Source organism: Aulonocara stuartgranti (assembly GCF_965226115.1).
Source record: "Aulonocara stuartgranti genome assembly, chromosome: 18".
NCBI lineage: Eukaryota > Metazoa > Chordata > Actinopteri > Cichliformes > Cichlidae > Aulonocara > Aulonocara stuartgranti.
The window spans coordinates 12,628,053-12,645,573 of NC_138954.1; the positions used below are offsets into that span (position 1 = coordinate 12,628,053).

Genomic DNA, 17,521 nt, shown 5'->3' on the forward strand with positions numbered 1-17,521 from the left:
ATTTTTTAACCCCTAGTGCCGGGGTTTTGTCAGAACACCGGTCCTACAACGTCTTACATTTTCATTGGCTGCAGACAACACGTGGGTCTTACAGGGATGACGTCGCTGCTGCGTCTCTATTAAAACCCCAAATAACTGTTTTACAGAAATTTAAGACATACACGAGTGGATAAAGCCCATAAATCCAAGCTTTAGTGTCCTTTAAGGTCTCTAATGAATTAGAAAAACATTCAGTTTAACGCAGTCACTGGATTGACGCTAAATAGTTTCAATTATGTTTTAATTTTTCAGATGTCCCTTAGTCCCACATTCATTTTTCCGAGATGTGGTACACCAAAAAATCATACAAACAGGCAAATTTTATGAAGACTTATGTTTCTGTTGTTTTTACAAACACATTTTGTTTTCAGTTTTTAAGTTCACACCAGATAATTTCCATGGCTATTTGTGAACTACATTTCAGAACCCACACACACACACACACACACACACATATATATTTTTTTTTTTTCTTAGGTGAAGTGTAATTGTAGTTAACCCAAAGACACATGGATTACAGGCCCCCAAATACTAGCGTTTTCTATACTTGTCCAGAATTTTTTCTGGGGAAGATATAATGAAGCAGGCACTAGATATCATTAACATGTATGGTCTCCTTGACATGAAGTGACTTTCACAGTATGAATATTTTATCTATTGCTCTTGGGTGAAACAATAAGGAAAAAAAAATAGTATGCATTTGACAGTGTTTTTTTAAAATTTCCAGCTTTTTCTGTAAAAAAAAAAAAAGTATATTTATTCATACCAAGCTTGGATATAAACAGAAACTTCTTAATTGATTGAATTGAATCTTTAGGAGAGTTTTATTCACAGATAGAGGAAATGAAACTTCATTTGACATTCCTTTTTGAAACAGTTGGCATGGAGTCCACTAATTTACATCTAAACCACAAGCAGTGCTTCTAAATTGTGAACTCTCACACACAAAATATCAGTGGACAATAAGGTTATAATCTTTTAATAAAAACTTTGGTATCAATAACATTCTGTCCCATAAAAATAAGACACACACAGGGGCTCACCACCGGTTTGTCCAGACTTTCAAAATATGATGCAGGTCCCATCAATTCATTCCTAATCAATTAATTCAATTCAGAGTATGGGGACAAAAGAAAAAGACAGTGCTGCATACATAACCAAAAGAAGTCATCATAGTATTGATTTGTCTCTTCACATATTTTTTTTTTTTTTTATGGTCACAACTTTTGGTTTATGCTTTGTATGTTCTGTTTCAGAGTTAACGTTGAAATCTGAGCAGCTGATGTTCTTAATTTAATATAATTACTACATTTTCAGCTCTTTCAAACACCCTAAAAGAAAAAAAGAGAGAAAAAAAAAGAGGGTATTTGCAAAAAAGTAGACATGCAGACCACAGACTGCATAGATTAATCTTATATACAGTCTGTGGTCTAGTTTAAGAGAATCTTAAAAAAAAAAAAAAAATCTAGCAAACAGCAGGTGACGGTTTATAGTTATTATCTGTTATTACAAAATAAAGAATGTACTTTGAGTGGAAAACCTTAGAATTAATCCAGCAGTTCAGGGTTAAGATCAAAATGAAAGACCCCAAGTATGTTACAAACCATTTGCCCCCCACCCCCTTCCAATCTACTGCAAATCACCCTTTAGCTGGGTTGTGTCCAAATCTCAGGGAAAGGATGCACAGCAGCCACAATACCCCTGGGAAATATAGGACAGTTCCTGAGGGAGCACACCCACCCCCAAAAAAACAAAAAAAAAAAAACAAAAAAAAAAAAACAAAGAAATTCTATGCCAACAACCCTTCAAAGCTCATCTTTAAGCTTTCCTTCTTCTTCATCTGTTTCTGAAAGTGCCTCGTCTGTGTCTTCTTTCGTTTCTTCTTCTTCTTCCTCCTCCTCCTCTTCTTCTTCTTCATCTTCATCATCAGCAGCTTCAGTGTCCTGCTCTTTGTTCTTCTCCTCCTCCTCTTTTCGTTTCAGGTCATCTTGCTCCTGTTTCATTTTTCTCTCTGGCTCCTGTAAGGAATCACAAACAACAACAACAAAAAATCAAGTCTTTTAATCACAGCAGTAGTTCATAGGGGCAGACTTTGTGCTTTGCATGAACAAGTTATGAGTTAAAAAGAATAAGGCCAGACCTTTGTCACACCCCATGTCTCCTTTCCAATCTCTTCTGCCTCTTTCACGTCATCTGTAATCAGGAAGTTGTCAAAGATTGTACCAGATTTCACCTGAGGAGGAAGGGGGAAAAACCAAAACTGTTAGACTGTAGCTCAACTGCCGCTACCACATACCTTAAAGATGAACCGTGTCTCACCTGCCAAAGATCAAGACCCAAAACACCAATGTTGTCAAACTTGTAGATGTTCGAGTCTGGGCTGTATTCAGGATTGTCAATTTCAGGATGCACCCAGGCTCCTTTGTAGTTGGGGTTATCAATCTGCTTGGGCTTCCATTCTCCCTGAAATACAGGAAGTTAAAAAGGGTTATCAGTAATGCAATTTAAAAGCATTTTAAGTATTTTATATATTAATATTAAAGTATTTTGGTGATCAATTTCTAGCCTACTTTGTACTCTGGGTTGGGGATCATGGGTGGCTCCCACTCTCCGTCCATATCCTCATCCCAGTCTTCAGGCTTTTTAGCATCAGGATCTGGAATATTCTCGGGCTTGTCCCAGTCCTAGAGAAAAACACAAAATACTGAGGTTAAAATACACAACTATTTGCACAGAGCAAAGTAAGAGGTGGTAGAATGACTGTACTGAGTTTACTCACCTCAGGCTTTGCGTCACTAGGATCATCAATCTTGGCACGGTCATCCCAATCCTCTGGCTTCTTGGCTTCAGGGTCCTTAATTTTCTTAGGAGGCAGAAAGTCCCAATCATCCTCCAGACTCCCAGATTCCACCTTCTCATTATCGATTTTTACTTCATAGGTTTGATCTGGATTCAGGATTAGTGTGTACAGGTGGGTCAGCTCATCATCCTAGAAAGAAAAAGCAAAACAAAAAAAAGAAGCAGGGTTTAGACTAAAGCCTTTGGTGCAGAAGCAGGTTTCCATTTAAAAATATGGACTTCAAAACACAAGAATTACCTTGCATTTAATCTCTTTCTTAATGAGATTATTCTTGCCTTTGTAATTAAAAATTACATGAACTTTCTTGGTGCTGTAGCCACAAATGTCAGGGCCTAGGGGAAAGGAATAAAATTAATTATTACACGTATCAAATCCAGTGACAGCTGGAAGCACTGTAAATCACACAGGTCATTATTACTTACCAAACATAATGTAGTAAGAGGATTCTCCATGCATTTCAGTCTGCTCCAAGTCCGCAGGAAAGACCTTCACGTAGCCACCACCACAGTCGATTTTCTGCTCATGCTTGACTGTAAACTGGATGACCAAAGGCTTACCCTCATTGCTGAAAGAATCAAAACGGGCAGAGGCCGCATAGAAACGTGCATCCTGGCTTGTCTGCAGACCTGAAAATGAAAGTATCAAACCAAAACTAAATATATTTTGTTCAGCTTTAAACAAACATAAAGTAGGAACCATAATGGAAATCAGACATGAGGGCACTTTGTAGGAGCTATTCGAGACATTACTACTGCTTATTATGATCAAATGACTTATTTTCACTTCTAGAATAGAATTTTTTTTTTTTTTTTTTTTTTTAAAAACAGGAACACATTAAATGTCAAGTGCCTTGCTGCCATTTGGACAACAGTAAACGCTATTTTGATCAAAAGAAAACTTTGTAATGAAGATTTACATTAGAAAGTCCGAACATGTACCTTTGTCTTTCTCTGCATCGCCATAGAAGTCGCCAGCCGTGAGCTTCCACTCTCCGTAGTCTGACTTGTGCTTGGAGTTCACCCAGCGACTTCTCCATTCATCTGTTCAGAAAACAACCAGTAAGTTTGCTGAGGATTAACACTACCGGGCCAATAGAGCATGGTACGTCATGAAAATCGTCTCACAATTTCCCAGTAATTGTAGATGCGACGACAAATTGTCAATGTCGAAATTTAGTTTCACTAACTGCAACTTGGACGACGATTATTAACTGATATCGATATTACGTCTGCTCCCTTCGACCTTAATGAATGTTGCCAATTATCAATGGACTTTTGATTATTTAACGGGGAAAGGTGATATTTTTGAGAGGACTCACAGTCTAGACAACAATTTTTGTGACACAACGATGTCTGAAAGTCAAGCTAACAGGCAGTGAAGTGCTAACCTTGCAAAGTTATAAAAATTCTCTGCACAACTTACCACCATCCAGAAACTCTTCCCGAAAGTAAATCTTCGCATGTACACAGTACACTGCTAATATTACTGCAATTACTCCTAAGACTTGCATTTTCCCCATTTTCAGCTCAACTTTCAGCAGCTCTGCAGGAGCGTCGCCGGGCAGGACAGCAAAAAGACTGTGCAGGAGGAAGAGAGGGGAATATTTTAGAGTTGCTCCAGCGAACAGATGTCTACCCGCTATTGGACAAACAGACGGTGTGGCTGGACCAATCACAGTAGACCACGAAACATATGTCCTGTCCGTAGCCTGGTCCAAGATCAGTTGTTGTTTGAGTTATGTCGGTCGTGTTGGTGCGGGAACCACCCTGTAGAGGGTGGTAATAACAAATAAAGAGTGTAAAGTAATGACTGTCTTGTGAATGTTTATTTATCTGATGTGTTTCAAGAGGACGGTCAGCAATACGACTACAAGAAGTCCCCCCAAACTATGAAAAACGCTTTGAGAATGTGTTTTACGTTTACTGTGAATATTAACATTTATAACGTGTGGTAACGGTTGGGCTCGTGACACCTCGTTTCAACTGTTGCGTTAACAGCAGGTATCAGTAACGGCTCATAACGACTGCAGGACTTGGAAGTGATTTCCACGATTGTAAAACGGGAAACAAAATACTATTTTTTACTTAAAACAAAACTGGCACAAACATGTGCCCAACAGAAAGCTACCATTTCTCGAATGACCACGCTTTGGTAAGGGCAGAATATATATATATATATCAAAGGTTAGAATTATATAAGTAAGATATGACCTCGATAACAAGTCTCCAACTTGTAATAAATAATCCAGTTAGCTCGTTCAGATGGCAGTAAAGCTAAAAGACTAAAGAAAGAAGAACGTTTTATTAATTATATTATCTTCAGTGCCACTTTGATTGAAAAACAGTTCTGTTTTACTGATACAATTTTAATTAATACTTTGCTCAGCCCTAGACCATCACACTACCACCACCAAGTGTGTGTGATTTTCCTTTAATGGTGCTACATTAGTTTTATGTCAGATGTAATGAGACACAAACCTTCAAAAAAATGTACTATGTATTTTACAAGAGTCTTGTGGCTCTTCAGGATGTTTTTTTTTAAATGTTTGTGTCGTTTGTTTGTTTTTTTTGTTTGGTAAATGTGAGACAAGCCTTTGTGTTCTTGTGGTCAGCGGTGGTTTTTTTTCATTGAAACTCTTCCATAGGTGCCATTTTTGTTCAGTCTCTTTGTTATTATTGACCCTGACCCTGCCTGAAGCAAGTGAGGTCTTGAACTAATTTGCTGTGCCCGCCACTCCTTGAAAGGTTCCCCACTGTTCTAAGTTTTCTCCATTTGTGGATAATGAATCTCACTAAAGTTAAGAAGAAGAAAAAACAACCTTAAAAATGGCTTTGTAACCCATTACAGACTGACAGATGTCAGTGATATCTTGCTTTTTTTGATATCTTTTAGCCAAATTCACTTTATTCTATTGTATATAGTACTTTACTGTTGTTGTATAGTATGTTATTCTAGGTTATCTTATCCTATTCTGTTGTGTTTTTCTTAACTTATACTGCTCTTAAACTTAAACGTACTCTCTGTTGTAACCAAAAAGTTTCCCACGTGTGGGACTAAAAATGGTTTATCTTATCTTATCTTATCTTATCTTATCTTATCTCATCTTTGTCAGACAGATTCTTAAATGGAAATGATTCAAATGGTCTGACAGTAAGCAGGCCTGGGAGGAACTAGTGAAATTGATCTAAGCTTTCCACAAAATGAAGTTTGGATAGCTTTTTCTATTAATAAATTATAAAATAATTTAAAAACTGCTTTGTATATTTACACGGGTTATCTTTGTCTAATATTAAAAATCTTTGATGGCCTGAAACATGAAAATGTGACAAATATGCAAAAAAAAAAGAGGAAGAGGCAAATACTTTTTCACTGTGTTCTACTTTGGAGTTAGTTAGTTATTGATTTTCATAACATTTCATTAATTTTTTTTTCTCCAGGCAGAATAAGTTGAAGAGTCACTGAGTTTTTCAAACATCAAGGAGGCGAGTCCTCCTGCCAAACAATACGATGGAAGAAGTTAGCCAAAATACAAACGAGGCTGGATGTCAGGTAAATTGATAATGGGTTTAATGAAACCTTACTGACATCAACCACTTTTGTTGTCAGAGCAGTTACAATTACTACAATTAACATCTATTGTATTTCTCAGGCCAAATATAAGGAGGCAAGAGAAGAGCGAAAAAAGCTCCTCACCCCTGCACACAAGTATATCATTGACATCTTGGCTGAGAGACTGGCCCTATCGCCAACAGATGTAGAGGAGTTTATTTTAGATTCGTCTTCTGTGAGTTTTTCCCATATACTTTGACAAAGTATGTTCAAAATTCTATCCAGATATACTTTTATTGCACTGGCAGTGTATTTAGGATGATTGATATACTGAAAAAAGAAGCCACTGTCAATCACTTTTCTGATGATATTGCATGGCAGCAATCAGAGATTACTTTTCTGTGTTTATAATTCCATCAATTTTGATCCCGACACCACTGACTGTATGCCCAAATAATAGCAAAGCCTGCACCGTGTTTTACAGGTTGTGGACACTCACCGTTGTACCGCTCTCCTGATTGCCGTAGATACTAACAACAGTTTTAATCATTTCATATTTATCATTCATCACTCTGTAAAACCTATTGCCACTGATTTTCAGAGCAGTTTTTGTGTAATTTTGCGTACCTTAGCCTTTTCTTCCCTGTTTCCTTTAATTAAGAATAGCTTCTTGACAGCCATCCTTCTACTGATCCCATTTCTGTTGAGGCTTCAGTGAAAAATAGATAGATTAACTGAAGGACCAAGTTTTCAGTTAATAGTTCACTGAGAATCAAATAGGTGGTGCAAAAAAATATTGTATCCTTGTCAAACCTTGTCCAAAAATTATGTGTTTTTGGACAGGCTGATAATAACAAAACATACAATTTTAAATCGGTTCTTTATGTCGTCTAAGTCGTCTATTATGTATAGACACAGTCCTGGTTCATCCACTGAGTTAAGTCTTTTACCCTTTAGTGATTCATAGGTCAGGGATCAACAAACAAAGAAATCGTTTCTCGGAAAATGGTCTGATGCAAGGACTTGACTAGAGAAGACAGTCAATGTCAACAGAAAAGCTTTGAAAAGACTTTCAGAAAGTCTGGAGAACTATTGCTCAAGGCAACCTTAAAAAAATACATGAGCATTTGGCTCCTTGGAAGCAAAATATCAAAAGCAAAAAATATCATAATCAGAAGTGTATATTTTGGCTGCTGCAAGTACAACTGGAACACGCAAAAGTCAAAACATCTCATTCATTTCACATGTTATATTGTCTATGTTGATATGGCAATTATGGTTTAAACACATCTGATATTATACAGTTACACATTTTTCATTTCACAATTTTTTGTCTTTCTTTTTCCTTCTTTATCATGAATAGCTGGCTGCTTTTGATCAGTTTTTTGCCGAAGGAGGTTGCAAAACCATTTCCTTTGTGTATCAAGAATCTGCAGCGCCAGGACCAGGTTGGAATAAATCTCGACTCCAGTATTTGACTGTCACATGTTATCCTGCTTATTTTTTTTATTTCATACTAAGTAATACTGACCACTAATTTAAAACAAACTAAGATTAGAGTATTTTACTTTTCTGATTTTCAAGGCCAGTCATAATTGGAGTTTTTACCAAGTTCATGTGATCATTAATGATTTTATCCCTGTGCTGGTGAAATATCCTAGTTTTAGCAGAAAAAATTAAGATCTGTTTTATGTGTCATTTTCATTTTTTAATTTTCTTCCAAAATTATTTATATTTTATTGCAGAGTGTGGTCGCTCATATCCTGGTGCTGTAAAAGGAGAAAAAACACTGAGGCTGTTTATGCCCGATTTGTCCCAAATATCCCTGACAGGTATTTGCTGCTACTTTATACGGACAAGAGAGGACATAGCTGTGAATTCTGAAAACGTACATGAGGTAAGAGGGTACTGAATTTGTATGGTGGTTTGTTTCTATAACTATTATATAATTAAAATATCCATATACAGTATCTCACAAAAGTGAGTACACCCCTCACATTTTTGTAAATATTTTATTGTATCTTTTCATGGGACAACATTAAAGATATGACACTTTGATACAATGTAAAGTACTCGGTGTACAGCTTGTATAAGAGTATACATTTGCTGCCACCTCAAAATAACTCAACATACAACCATTAATGTCTAAACCGCTGGCAACTAAAGTGAGTACACCCCTCGGTGAAAATGCCCAAATTGTGCCCAAAGTGTCAATATTTTGTGTGGCCATCCCAACACTGCTTTAACTCTGTTGGGAATGGAGATCACTAGAGCTTCACAGGGTGCCACTGAAATCCTCTTCCACCCCTCCATGATGACATCATGGAGATGGGTGGATGTTATCATGTTAGAATGCTGTCCTGTGGCTCAGTTTCTGAAGGGAGGGGATCATGTTCTGCTTCAGTATGTCGCAGTACATGCTGGCATTCATGGTTCCTTCAATTAGCTGTAGCTCCTCCGTGCAAGCAGCACTCATGCAGCTCCAAACAGTGACATCCCACCACCATGCTTGACTGTAGGCAAGACACACTTGTGTTTGTACTCCTCACCTGGTTGCCGCCACACATCCTTGACACCATGTGAACAAAATAAGTTTGTCTTGGTCTCATCAGATCACAATTAATCCATGTCCTTAGTCTGCTTGTTTTCAGCAAACTGTTTGCGGGCTTTCTTGTTGTAGTACCAGAGTCAGCTTGTAGTCAGTTTTAATCAGTTTTGGGTTGCTTTTAATCTTCTTTACTTTGTTAGTTTTCTTTATTGTCTATTATATTGTCTGTTTTATTCACGTTTCAATATTTACCGATTTATTTGATCTTTTTTTCATTCATTCATTTATTTTACACTTAATTAATTTTCTTTGTCTGTTTAATGTATGGTTTTTAACTTTTATTACTGTTTTTTACTGGGAAGCACTTTAGTCAATCATGTTGTTTTTAAAGTACTTTATCAATAAAGTTGGATTGAACACCAAATTCAACACACCTTCCGATTTGCACCTGAGACACTAGGAAGGGAAAATGGCAAATTGGGCACAATTTGGACATTTTCACTTAGCGGTGTATTCACTTTTGTTGCCAGAGGTTTAGACAATAATGACTGTGTGTTGATTTAAAGGGGACAGGAAATTTACACTGTTGTACAAGTTGTACACTGACTACTTTACGTTGTATCAAAGTGTCATATCTTCAATGCTGTCCCATGAAAAGATATGACAAAATATTTTTTAAAAATGTGAGCGGTGTGCTCACTTTTGTGAGATACTGTCTAATAATATTATGATTTGTGTTTTTATTTACATTTGTCCAAACCATTTTAGAATCGGAATGGTATAAAAAAAACTAATATTTTTTTAATATAAATTTAAACAAAATGTACAATTTTTTCCATATAAATCGTTATAAAATCATATCTAACAACCTAACAACCATATATATAATATAGATATGTGATTTTATAACCATTCCAGTTCTAAAAAGGTTGGGACAGTGTGTAAAATGTAAATTAAACAGAAATCATAATCTCATTAGTTTCATAAGCCCATACTTTATTCACAATAGAACATATAAAACATATCAAATAAAAGTCCCACTTACTTCCAAGCGGATGTCAGAATTTTCTTTATATGCTGAAAGAAAATGGTTTATCTGTGAAAAAAATCCAATTTAAACACACAATAAAGTGTTTTAAATTCACAGGACAGCAATATGGTAGTTTTCATTGGACATACAGACATGATTTAGGATCTGGGTTGGAAATTATTTTTAAAAACCTAAGTGTGCATTTTATATGTCTTTGTGTTCACTGCTCAGAAAAATAAAGGGAACACTTTTACAAAACATTGTAATTCCAAGTCGATCACACTTCTGTGAAATCAAACTGTCCACTTAGGAAGCAACATTTACTGACGATCAATTTCACATGCTGTTGTAGAAATGGAATAGACAACAGGTGGAAATTATAGGCAATTAGCAAGACATCCCCAATAAAGGAGTGGTTCTGCAGGTGATGACCACAGACCCAACAGCAGGACCGCTATCTCCACCTTTGTGCATGGAGGAGCATGAGGAGCACTGCTAGAGCCCTAAAAAATGACCTCCAGCAAGCCACAAATGTGCATGTGTCTGCTCAAACAGTCAGAAACAGACTCCATTGGCAGTGGGCCACTAATGGTGTGGGGTGGCATTTCTTTGGGGGGGCCGTACAGCCCTCCATGCGCTCGCCAGTGGTAGCCTGACTGCCATTAGGTAGCGAGATGAGAACCTCAGACCCCTTGTGAGACCATATGCCGGTTTCTCCTAATGCAAGACAATGCTAGACCTCATGTGGATGTCAGCAGTTCCTGCAAGATGAAGGCACTGATGCTATGGACTGGCCCGCCCGTTCCCCAGACCTGAATCCAATTGAGCACATCTGGGACATCATGTCTCGTTCCATCTACCCCAGAATGTCCAGGAGTTGGCGGGTTCTTTAGTCCAGGTCTAGGAAGAACTTTCTGAGGAGACCATCCGCCACCTCATCAGGAGCATGCGCAGGCGTTGTAAGGAGATCATACACGCACGTGGAGGCCACACACACACTACTGATCCTCATTTTGACTTGTTTTAAGGACAGTACATCAAAGTTGGATCAGCTTGTTGTGTGTTTTTCCACTTTAATGTTGAGCGTGATCTGATTTCCATTGATAATTTTTGTGTGATTTTTGAGCACATTCAACTACTAAAAAACAAAGTATTTAATAAGAATATTTAATTCATTCAGATCTGGGATGTCTTATTCTTGTGTTCCTTTTATTTTTTGAGCAGTTTATGTAAGATAAGATAAGGCTTTATTGATCCCATGGCGGAGAAATTCTTGCATCCACATAATAATTCTTGTGTTCACATAATAATTCTTGTGTTCACATAATAAACATCACATAATAAACTTGTCACTTTTCAGCATTCCCTGTATTAGTTTAGGAAAAAGCTAATATGATCTAACCCTCCTTCCTTAACATATTTTTAAATCTTGAGGTCACATTTGACATCCAACCGTTTCACTAACATTATAAAACAATCTGACGTCCACACCTATTTACAATGTAACTGTACTGTAGAAAATAAATCTGTTTAAAATACTTTGATTTATATCACAGATGTTTTGGCTTTGGTTTTTATGACGTTATGGGTGACTTGTCTCCATACTTTGTAGGAGATCTTTTTTGCAGTAGTTGATGCCAGAGACGGCCTCCTGAAAGGAATAAGGAACACTTACAACTTTCTACTGCCTGCTCTCGATGCACCACAAAACTGGGGCACTATAGAGTCCAGACATGGAGTAAAATGTAAAGAGAACTTAATGTACACAATAAAACGCTGTCTTGACTCCTTAGAAGGTAAAAAAAAATGCTTCTTCAGAACAACATACTGTAGCTAAATGGCTGGTTTTAATAATTTAATAATTTTGTACTTTGTTATGTTTGTCCTGCAGAAATCCATATAAGCAACAAGTACATTGTTCATCTGACTACATTCACACATATTGACTTCTCTAAACTGGCCAGCCTAAATGATATGAAAACTGCAGCTGCCAACTGTGAGATGGTCCATCAACTGGAAAAAAATCTTTTGCAGTGGTGCAAGGAAATTGAGCAGGTTTGTTAAATCATTCAAACGCACAAGTGAAGTGCAGCCTATGAACCCGTGGCTTCAAGGAATACAGTTTACTGGCCAGAGATGATGACTTCATAAATGAATGGTATATATTTTGTTAGTATGAGAGAAAGGAAATGAAAGAAGAGACTGAAAAGGAAAAAAAGGAAAAGAAAAACTTGCTGTAGTGGCTTGCTGTAGAGTACTGACTGAATTAATGTAACCTTTTCGGTGTACATCAGGTCCTCATAGAGAGTGATCAGCTGAGAAAAGGGGCTGATTCAGAAGGGCCACTGAGTGACTTAGAGCACTGGAAAGGAATGTCTATAAGGTTCAACTCTATCATCACTCACATCAAAAGCCAAAAGTGCAAGACAGCGGTGATGGTGCTCCATATTAGCAGATCCAAAACTGTAAAGGTACTCATTCTCAGTGTCAGTCACACTATTATAGTATTTTTTTATGTCCACTGTTTAATGTAAGATAATACTTGGCAGTATAATGTATATACTGGTATACTGTAACAACATTATTTGTTGCACGATATAATTTTTTTAATTACCACACCTCTGATATACCTATTTCTAATCTTGTTCACATGTGTCCAAAAATGCAAAGTCAGTAGGTCACTTCAAACATATGCTCAATGAATAAAACTCTTTCAATAAAAATCTCATGTTCTAAAATCAGCAAAGGGAAACATTTTATTGTAGGTTGGTGTCAGACAGCTCCTCCACACATAACAATGAAACAACAATGAACAATGAAAGTGAGGCAAACACTAATAGGCGTTTTTCCTCACTAAAAAATAATTTGTGCTACACAGTTTTTAGTATTTTAGTATTTAGTTATTATTCTGTTTTTATGATGCCATTAGGCCCACGTATACAATAATAACTTTGGTATAACAATAACAATATCGAAATCTAAAAATGAATACCTTCAGACATATTGCATCTATAACACTGTGTGCATAGATGCAATATGAAAAACTGAATCTATTTGATATATATAATAAAAATTACATGCAAATTATATAATAGTAAGATTATTCCTGAATGATCAGTAATTACTAATTTTCGCTGTTCTATGATGTATCATGGATCCATAAATGTGATTTGTGTATTTTGCATCGTGACCATATAATTCAGGGGATATTGCCTCTATTTTATGTACAAAAAATATGTTAAAAAATTTAACAATAATAATAATTATGATAAAATCAGAAATTTAAATTACTCCTTGAAACATTTAACAATAAACAAACATTTACAATAAACAACATATATTGTTACCTTCATCACTGTCATAAACATGTACCTCTGTAGATGTGGCGGAAGCTGGATACTAGGATAACAAGGTGTGCCAATGAGGCAAAAGACAATGTGAAATTCCTGAGCACACTGGAGAAAGTTCTTCAACCTCTCTACATCAGTGACCCGGTATGTACAGTCAACAATTCCTTTCCATTAAGAACTTGCAATTGTTAGAATTTTTAGTATTAAATAAAGTTTTACCTCTGAGCCAAACAGTGTTTTTGTTGATGAACTGATGTTAAAGCACAAGCCAAGTATGAAAGCACCTATATCGCATACACAGCTATTTAAAGACATGTATATAAATTGTAAAGCATTCAGGCTGTAAACCAACAGTGTTGGGGGGAAAAGTATGGTCTTTTTTACCAAATGAAGGCAATAACAAACAAATGCAAAATTCTGAGTAGCTATTGCTATGCACTGAATACAGGAGGTCTTTGACAGGTTTTAAAATAGTCTTTTATTTGCCCCAGACTACATCACAACAAAATGATCAAAAATTGCCTATTTACTATTCACTTAGAAACAACGCTAGTATTCAATTCATAGTCCATGTACTATACATTAGTGACCATCTTACATACTGTTTTTTTCTTTTAAATAAATATGGATAATAGCCTGTTAATAGTTCAATTTTTGTACAGTAAAGTTGTTCATTACAAACTTAAGAAATACAAATTATATCAGAGCAAACAATATATTATAAATAATGTGACTATACTTGGTGTCATTTCAGGTTGCCATGATGAAAAATGTGCAAAATGTCATCAGTACTATTCACATGATTTTCAGAGTTTCACTGTACTACAACACGAGTGAAACTATATCTTCACTGTTCATCAAAGTAAGTTTACTTTGTTGGGTTTTTTCATTTCATTCAAAGAACAAACATTTAAGATCCAATTCCCTTTGTACAACATGTGATACTGAAAACTCTTCTAGGTCACAAATCAGATGGTTACAATGTGCAGATCATACATTACTGACAATGGCAAACGTCTCATATGGGACCAAGATGCTGATAGCATCATCACAAAAGTGCAGGTGACTGTTACACTGTGATTAGTACACATCAGTGTTATTACAGAGGCATGACTGCAGCAGTACACAGTTTCTGCTGTTGTTAATCTTTTGTCTTTTGCAGCACTGTACCTCCTTGTACCAGGAATATAAGTCTTGTTTCCAGACAACAAAGATGGAAACAATGGCTGCACCTGGAAAGAGGCCTTTTGAGGTTTCAGAGATGGAAATTTTTTTGAAGTTTTCCAACTTCTGCAAGCAGCTTGAAAAGGTACGGTCTATTTTAATTCCTAAAATATGTATGTCAGTCTTGTCATAATGCTTTGCCATATAACAGTAAGCATTATTTTTTTCTAGATCACACAAATAATCACAGTGTTCAAGACATTTGAATCACTTAACAAGTCCAACATTGAGGGCATTGAGAGTCTAGCCAGACTGTTCAACACTATAGCCATGAATCTGAAAAGAAAGCAGTATGATATGTTGGCTCCAAGGAGTGCTGAATTTGAAGCAGATTTTGTCAAGTTTACAGAGCAAATCTGTTACATTGAGGTATGTATAGTTGTGTACTCATTATGCCTAAAACATGTAGCTGCTGTTTTCCTGTGCATTGTTTAAATCAGGAAGCATCATAAGGGTTGATGATGTTTTCTCAGAGACCTGCAAAGAATTTACATATACACAAAACCACTAATCACAGACATCACTCATTAAGACATGGTCACAACTGAAACATGATAAAGTACTAATGAAGGTTACATTTGTTACCTTTTCTACAGAACCAGCTGCAGACTTTTATGAATTCATGCTTCTCACATGTGAAGACATCTGAGCGTGCCATTCACCTGATACAGCGGTAAGTGTCTATATATGATATTTTAAGCAATTTAATATATCACTGGAAATATTATATTAGAAATATAACATTAAATACTGTAATGATTTGTTATTACTTTGTTTTTTTAAATTTGTAGTTTCCAGAGGCTGAACATTCCCTGCATTAACGCACACGTTCCCCATCTTTTGAGTCATATTCTTCAGCGTTATGTCTCAGAAGTAGAGTTTGTGAGAAAGGTACCTATTTTATTGTTATTCGCTAATGCCATTTAAAATAAAATATAAATGCACAGATTTTGTTTTACAAACTTCCTTTGCAGCACTATGGCAACCACAAAGACAACCCTCCACTTGCTAGGGACATGCCTCCTGTGGCTGGACGAATTGGTTGGGCCAGGCACCTCTTCAAAAAAATAGAGGAACCCATGTTACACATAAAAGTAAGGCTAGATTTCTGTCAGCAAACATTTTAAAGCTACTAGCACTGAAAGATTTTAATGTTGCCTCACTCTGTCATCCTAAACAGGAAAACTCGGACATCCTGCTCAGTCCTCAGGGACGAAATGCAGTCAAAATGTACAATCAGACTGCAGCTTCGTTAGTAAAGTTTGAGTGTATTTACCACCAAGCATGGCTCGAGGAAGTATCGCAGATGAATCATGGTTGGCTTAAATTAAATATATTGATAACCTTGATGGCACACCGTATCTGATTCTGTTAGTATGACTTTACTCTCTGTGTTGTTCACAACAGTCTTAAATGTCGCACTGCTGGTTCGTCACCCAAAGACAGAAAAGCTAGTTGTCAACTTTGATCCTAAAGTAACTGAGGTCATACGGGAGGCAAAGTGTTTGGTGAAGATGGGTCTCCTGGTTCCAAAGCAAGCCTTACATCTTCTCAACATCGAAACAAAACTCAGTGCTGATCACCATCGATTACAGGCAAGTAATAACTATTTAAACAACTATATAAATGATTATTTAACTTAATATAAAATAACTTTATATTATAGCACAGTGGCACGGTGGTTAGCACTGTTTCCGCACAGCAAGAAGGTCCTGAGTTCAATTCCACCATAAGGCCGGGGTCTTTCTGTGTGGAGTTTGCATGTTCTTCCCGTGTTTGCGTGGGTTCCCTCTGGGTACTCCGGCTTCCTCCCACCGTCCAAAGACATGCAGTTTGTGGGGATAGGTTAATTGATCAATCCAAATTGCCCGTGGGAGTGAATGTGAGCGCAAATGGTGGTCTGTCTCTGTGTGTTAACCCTGACAGACTGGCAACCTGTCCAGGGTGTACCCAGCCTCTCGTCCTATAGCTGGGATAGGCTCCAGCGCACCCCGCGACCCTGAAAAGGTTAAGCGGAAGCGAGTGGATGGATAAAACAACTTGTTGTCCTTTTTTTATAGACAATTTTGGAAGATTATGAGTCCACTTGTGAGAAAATACCTGAAGACTTTTCCAGCTGGATGGCTTCAAAAATCAAAAATGTAAGTACATTACAGTAGATGGAGCATTTTGTGGAAGAAATGTCTCAGCTGTTAAACATTGTTAGTTAATGGCAGTGTGAATATGTTTTCCACTGTTCAGGGCTCTAGACTAACTGCCACGGTTTCACTGGAGCACCTAACTTTTTTCTTAGGTGCACCCAAATTTTTCAACCGCATTGCTTAACACCGCAGTTTTGCAAGTTCACTTTTTTTTTAATTGCTGTCCATACAGACAATATTGATTTTTGTAAATAATTAGCTAACAAGCTTGTCAACACAAAGTTCTTTATTTGAGCACAGTTCTACAAGAAAGATGAGTTACTTAAAAAGTGCTGGTGCTTAAAGTGCTTCACTGAACTGAAATTTAAACTTAAAACATCTCAAGATATATTAAATAAAAAGAAAATCTAAATTAACATCTGAACAACTTGATATCTTATGGACTATCGCATGGACTATTGCAGTAACAGGCCCTTGAGATGGCCAACTCCTGTAATTTGGCCTTTTTTCCGCCTTTTTTTTTTCAATATGTCTCTGATGACACCCATATACTGGGCGGCATTATTACTGTACGTGGGGTGTTGTGAAGAATTATTTTGGACTTGAACTTTGGAAATGAACGGAACTTCATTTTTGGCAATATTGTAGACAATGTTAAACTTAATCATCATCTCGGCCTCCTCTGACGACCTGTTTGCTGCTGGCAGTGGGGAGAGGGGAGACTTGGGGAATGCATTTATTGCAGCATATAATGTGTTTTCTGGATACACTGTGCTTTTT

At 36.8% G+C, this 17,521-nt stretch overlaps 2 protein-coding genes across 5 annotated transcripts in view; one reads left to right on the forward strand and one right to left on the reverse strand.

The window, feature by feature from the left end:
• Positions 1 to 844: 844 nt before the first annotated feature.
• Positions 845 to 4,490, reverse strand: calr3b (calreticulin 3b). Its single transcript, XM_082514336.1, has 9 exons — positions 4,322 to 4,490; positions 3,838 to 3,939; positions 3,322 to 3,525; positions 3,137 to 3,231; positions 2,819 to 3,028; positions 2,610 to 2,723; positions 2,359 to 2,502; positions 2,180 to 2,272; positions 845 to 2,057 (listed from the first exon to the last, which is right to left on the reverse strand). Exons 1-9 carry the CDS (start codon positions 4,416 to 4,418, stop codon positions 1,845 to 1,847), a joined length of 1,272 nt encoding a protein of 423 aa, XP_082370462.1. The 5' UTR covers positions 4,419 to 4,490; the 3' UTR covers positions 845 to 1,844.
• Positions 4,491 to 4,731: 241 nt separating this feature from the next.
• Positions 4,732 to 17,521, forward strand: part of LOC309694326 (dynein axonemal heavy chain 8-like) — a 37,191-nt gene continuing 24,401 nt past the window's right edge. For 3 of the 4 annotated variants that reach the window (XM_082514331.1, XM_082514332.1, XM_082514334.1), the window contains exons 1-19: positions 4,732 to 5,050; positions 6,337 to 6,448; positions 6,549 to 6,683; positions 7,812 to 7,896; positions 8,194 to 8,345; positions 11,639 to 11,822; positions 11,918 to 12,081; positions 12,321 to 12,497; positions 13,407 to 13,520; positions 14,131 to 14,238; positions 14,337 to 14,438; positions 14,539 to 14,685; positions 14,772 to 14,969; positions 15,197 to 15,273; positions 15,392 to 15,491; positions 15,575 to 15,694; positions 15,781 to 15,916; positions 16,008 to 16,195; positions 16,661 to 16,741. In XM_082514331.1, the coding sequence (XP_082370457.1) occupies positions 6,407 to 6,448; positions 6,549 to 6,683; positions 7,812 to 7,896; positions 8,194 to 8,345; positions 11,639 to 11,822; positions 11,918 to 12,081; positions 12,321 to 12,497; positions 13,407 to 13,520; positions 14,131 to 14,238; positions 14,337 to 14,438; positions 14,539 to 14,685; positions 14,772 to 14,969; positions 15,197 to 15,273; positions 15,392 to 15,491; positions 15,575 to 15,694; positions 15,781 to 15,916; positions 16,008 to 16,195; positions 16,661 to 16,741 (2,310 nt within the window). In that variant the 5' untranslated portion in view covers positions 4,732 to 5,050; positions 6,337 to 6,406. The remainder of the gene's footprint in view (positions 5,051 to 6,336; positions 6,449 to 6,548; positions 6,684 to 7,811; positions 7,897 to 8,193; positions 8,346 to 11,638; positions 11,823 to 11,917; positions 12,082 to 12,320; positions 12,498 to 13,406; positions 13,521 to 14,130; positions 14,239 to 14,336; positions 14,439 to 14,538; positions 14,686 to 14,771; positions 14,970 to 15,196; positions 15,274 to 15,391; positions 15,492 to 15,574; positions 15,695 to 15,780; positions 15,917 to 16,007; positions 16,196 to 16,660; positions 16,742 to 17,521) is intronic. The other variant, XM_082514333.1, reaches the window with a different exon arrangement.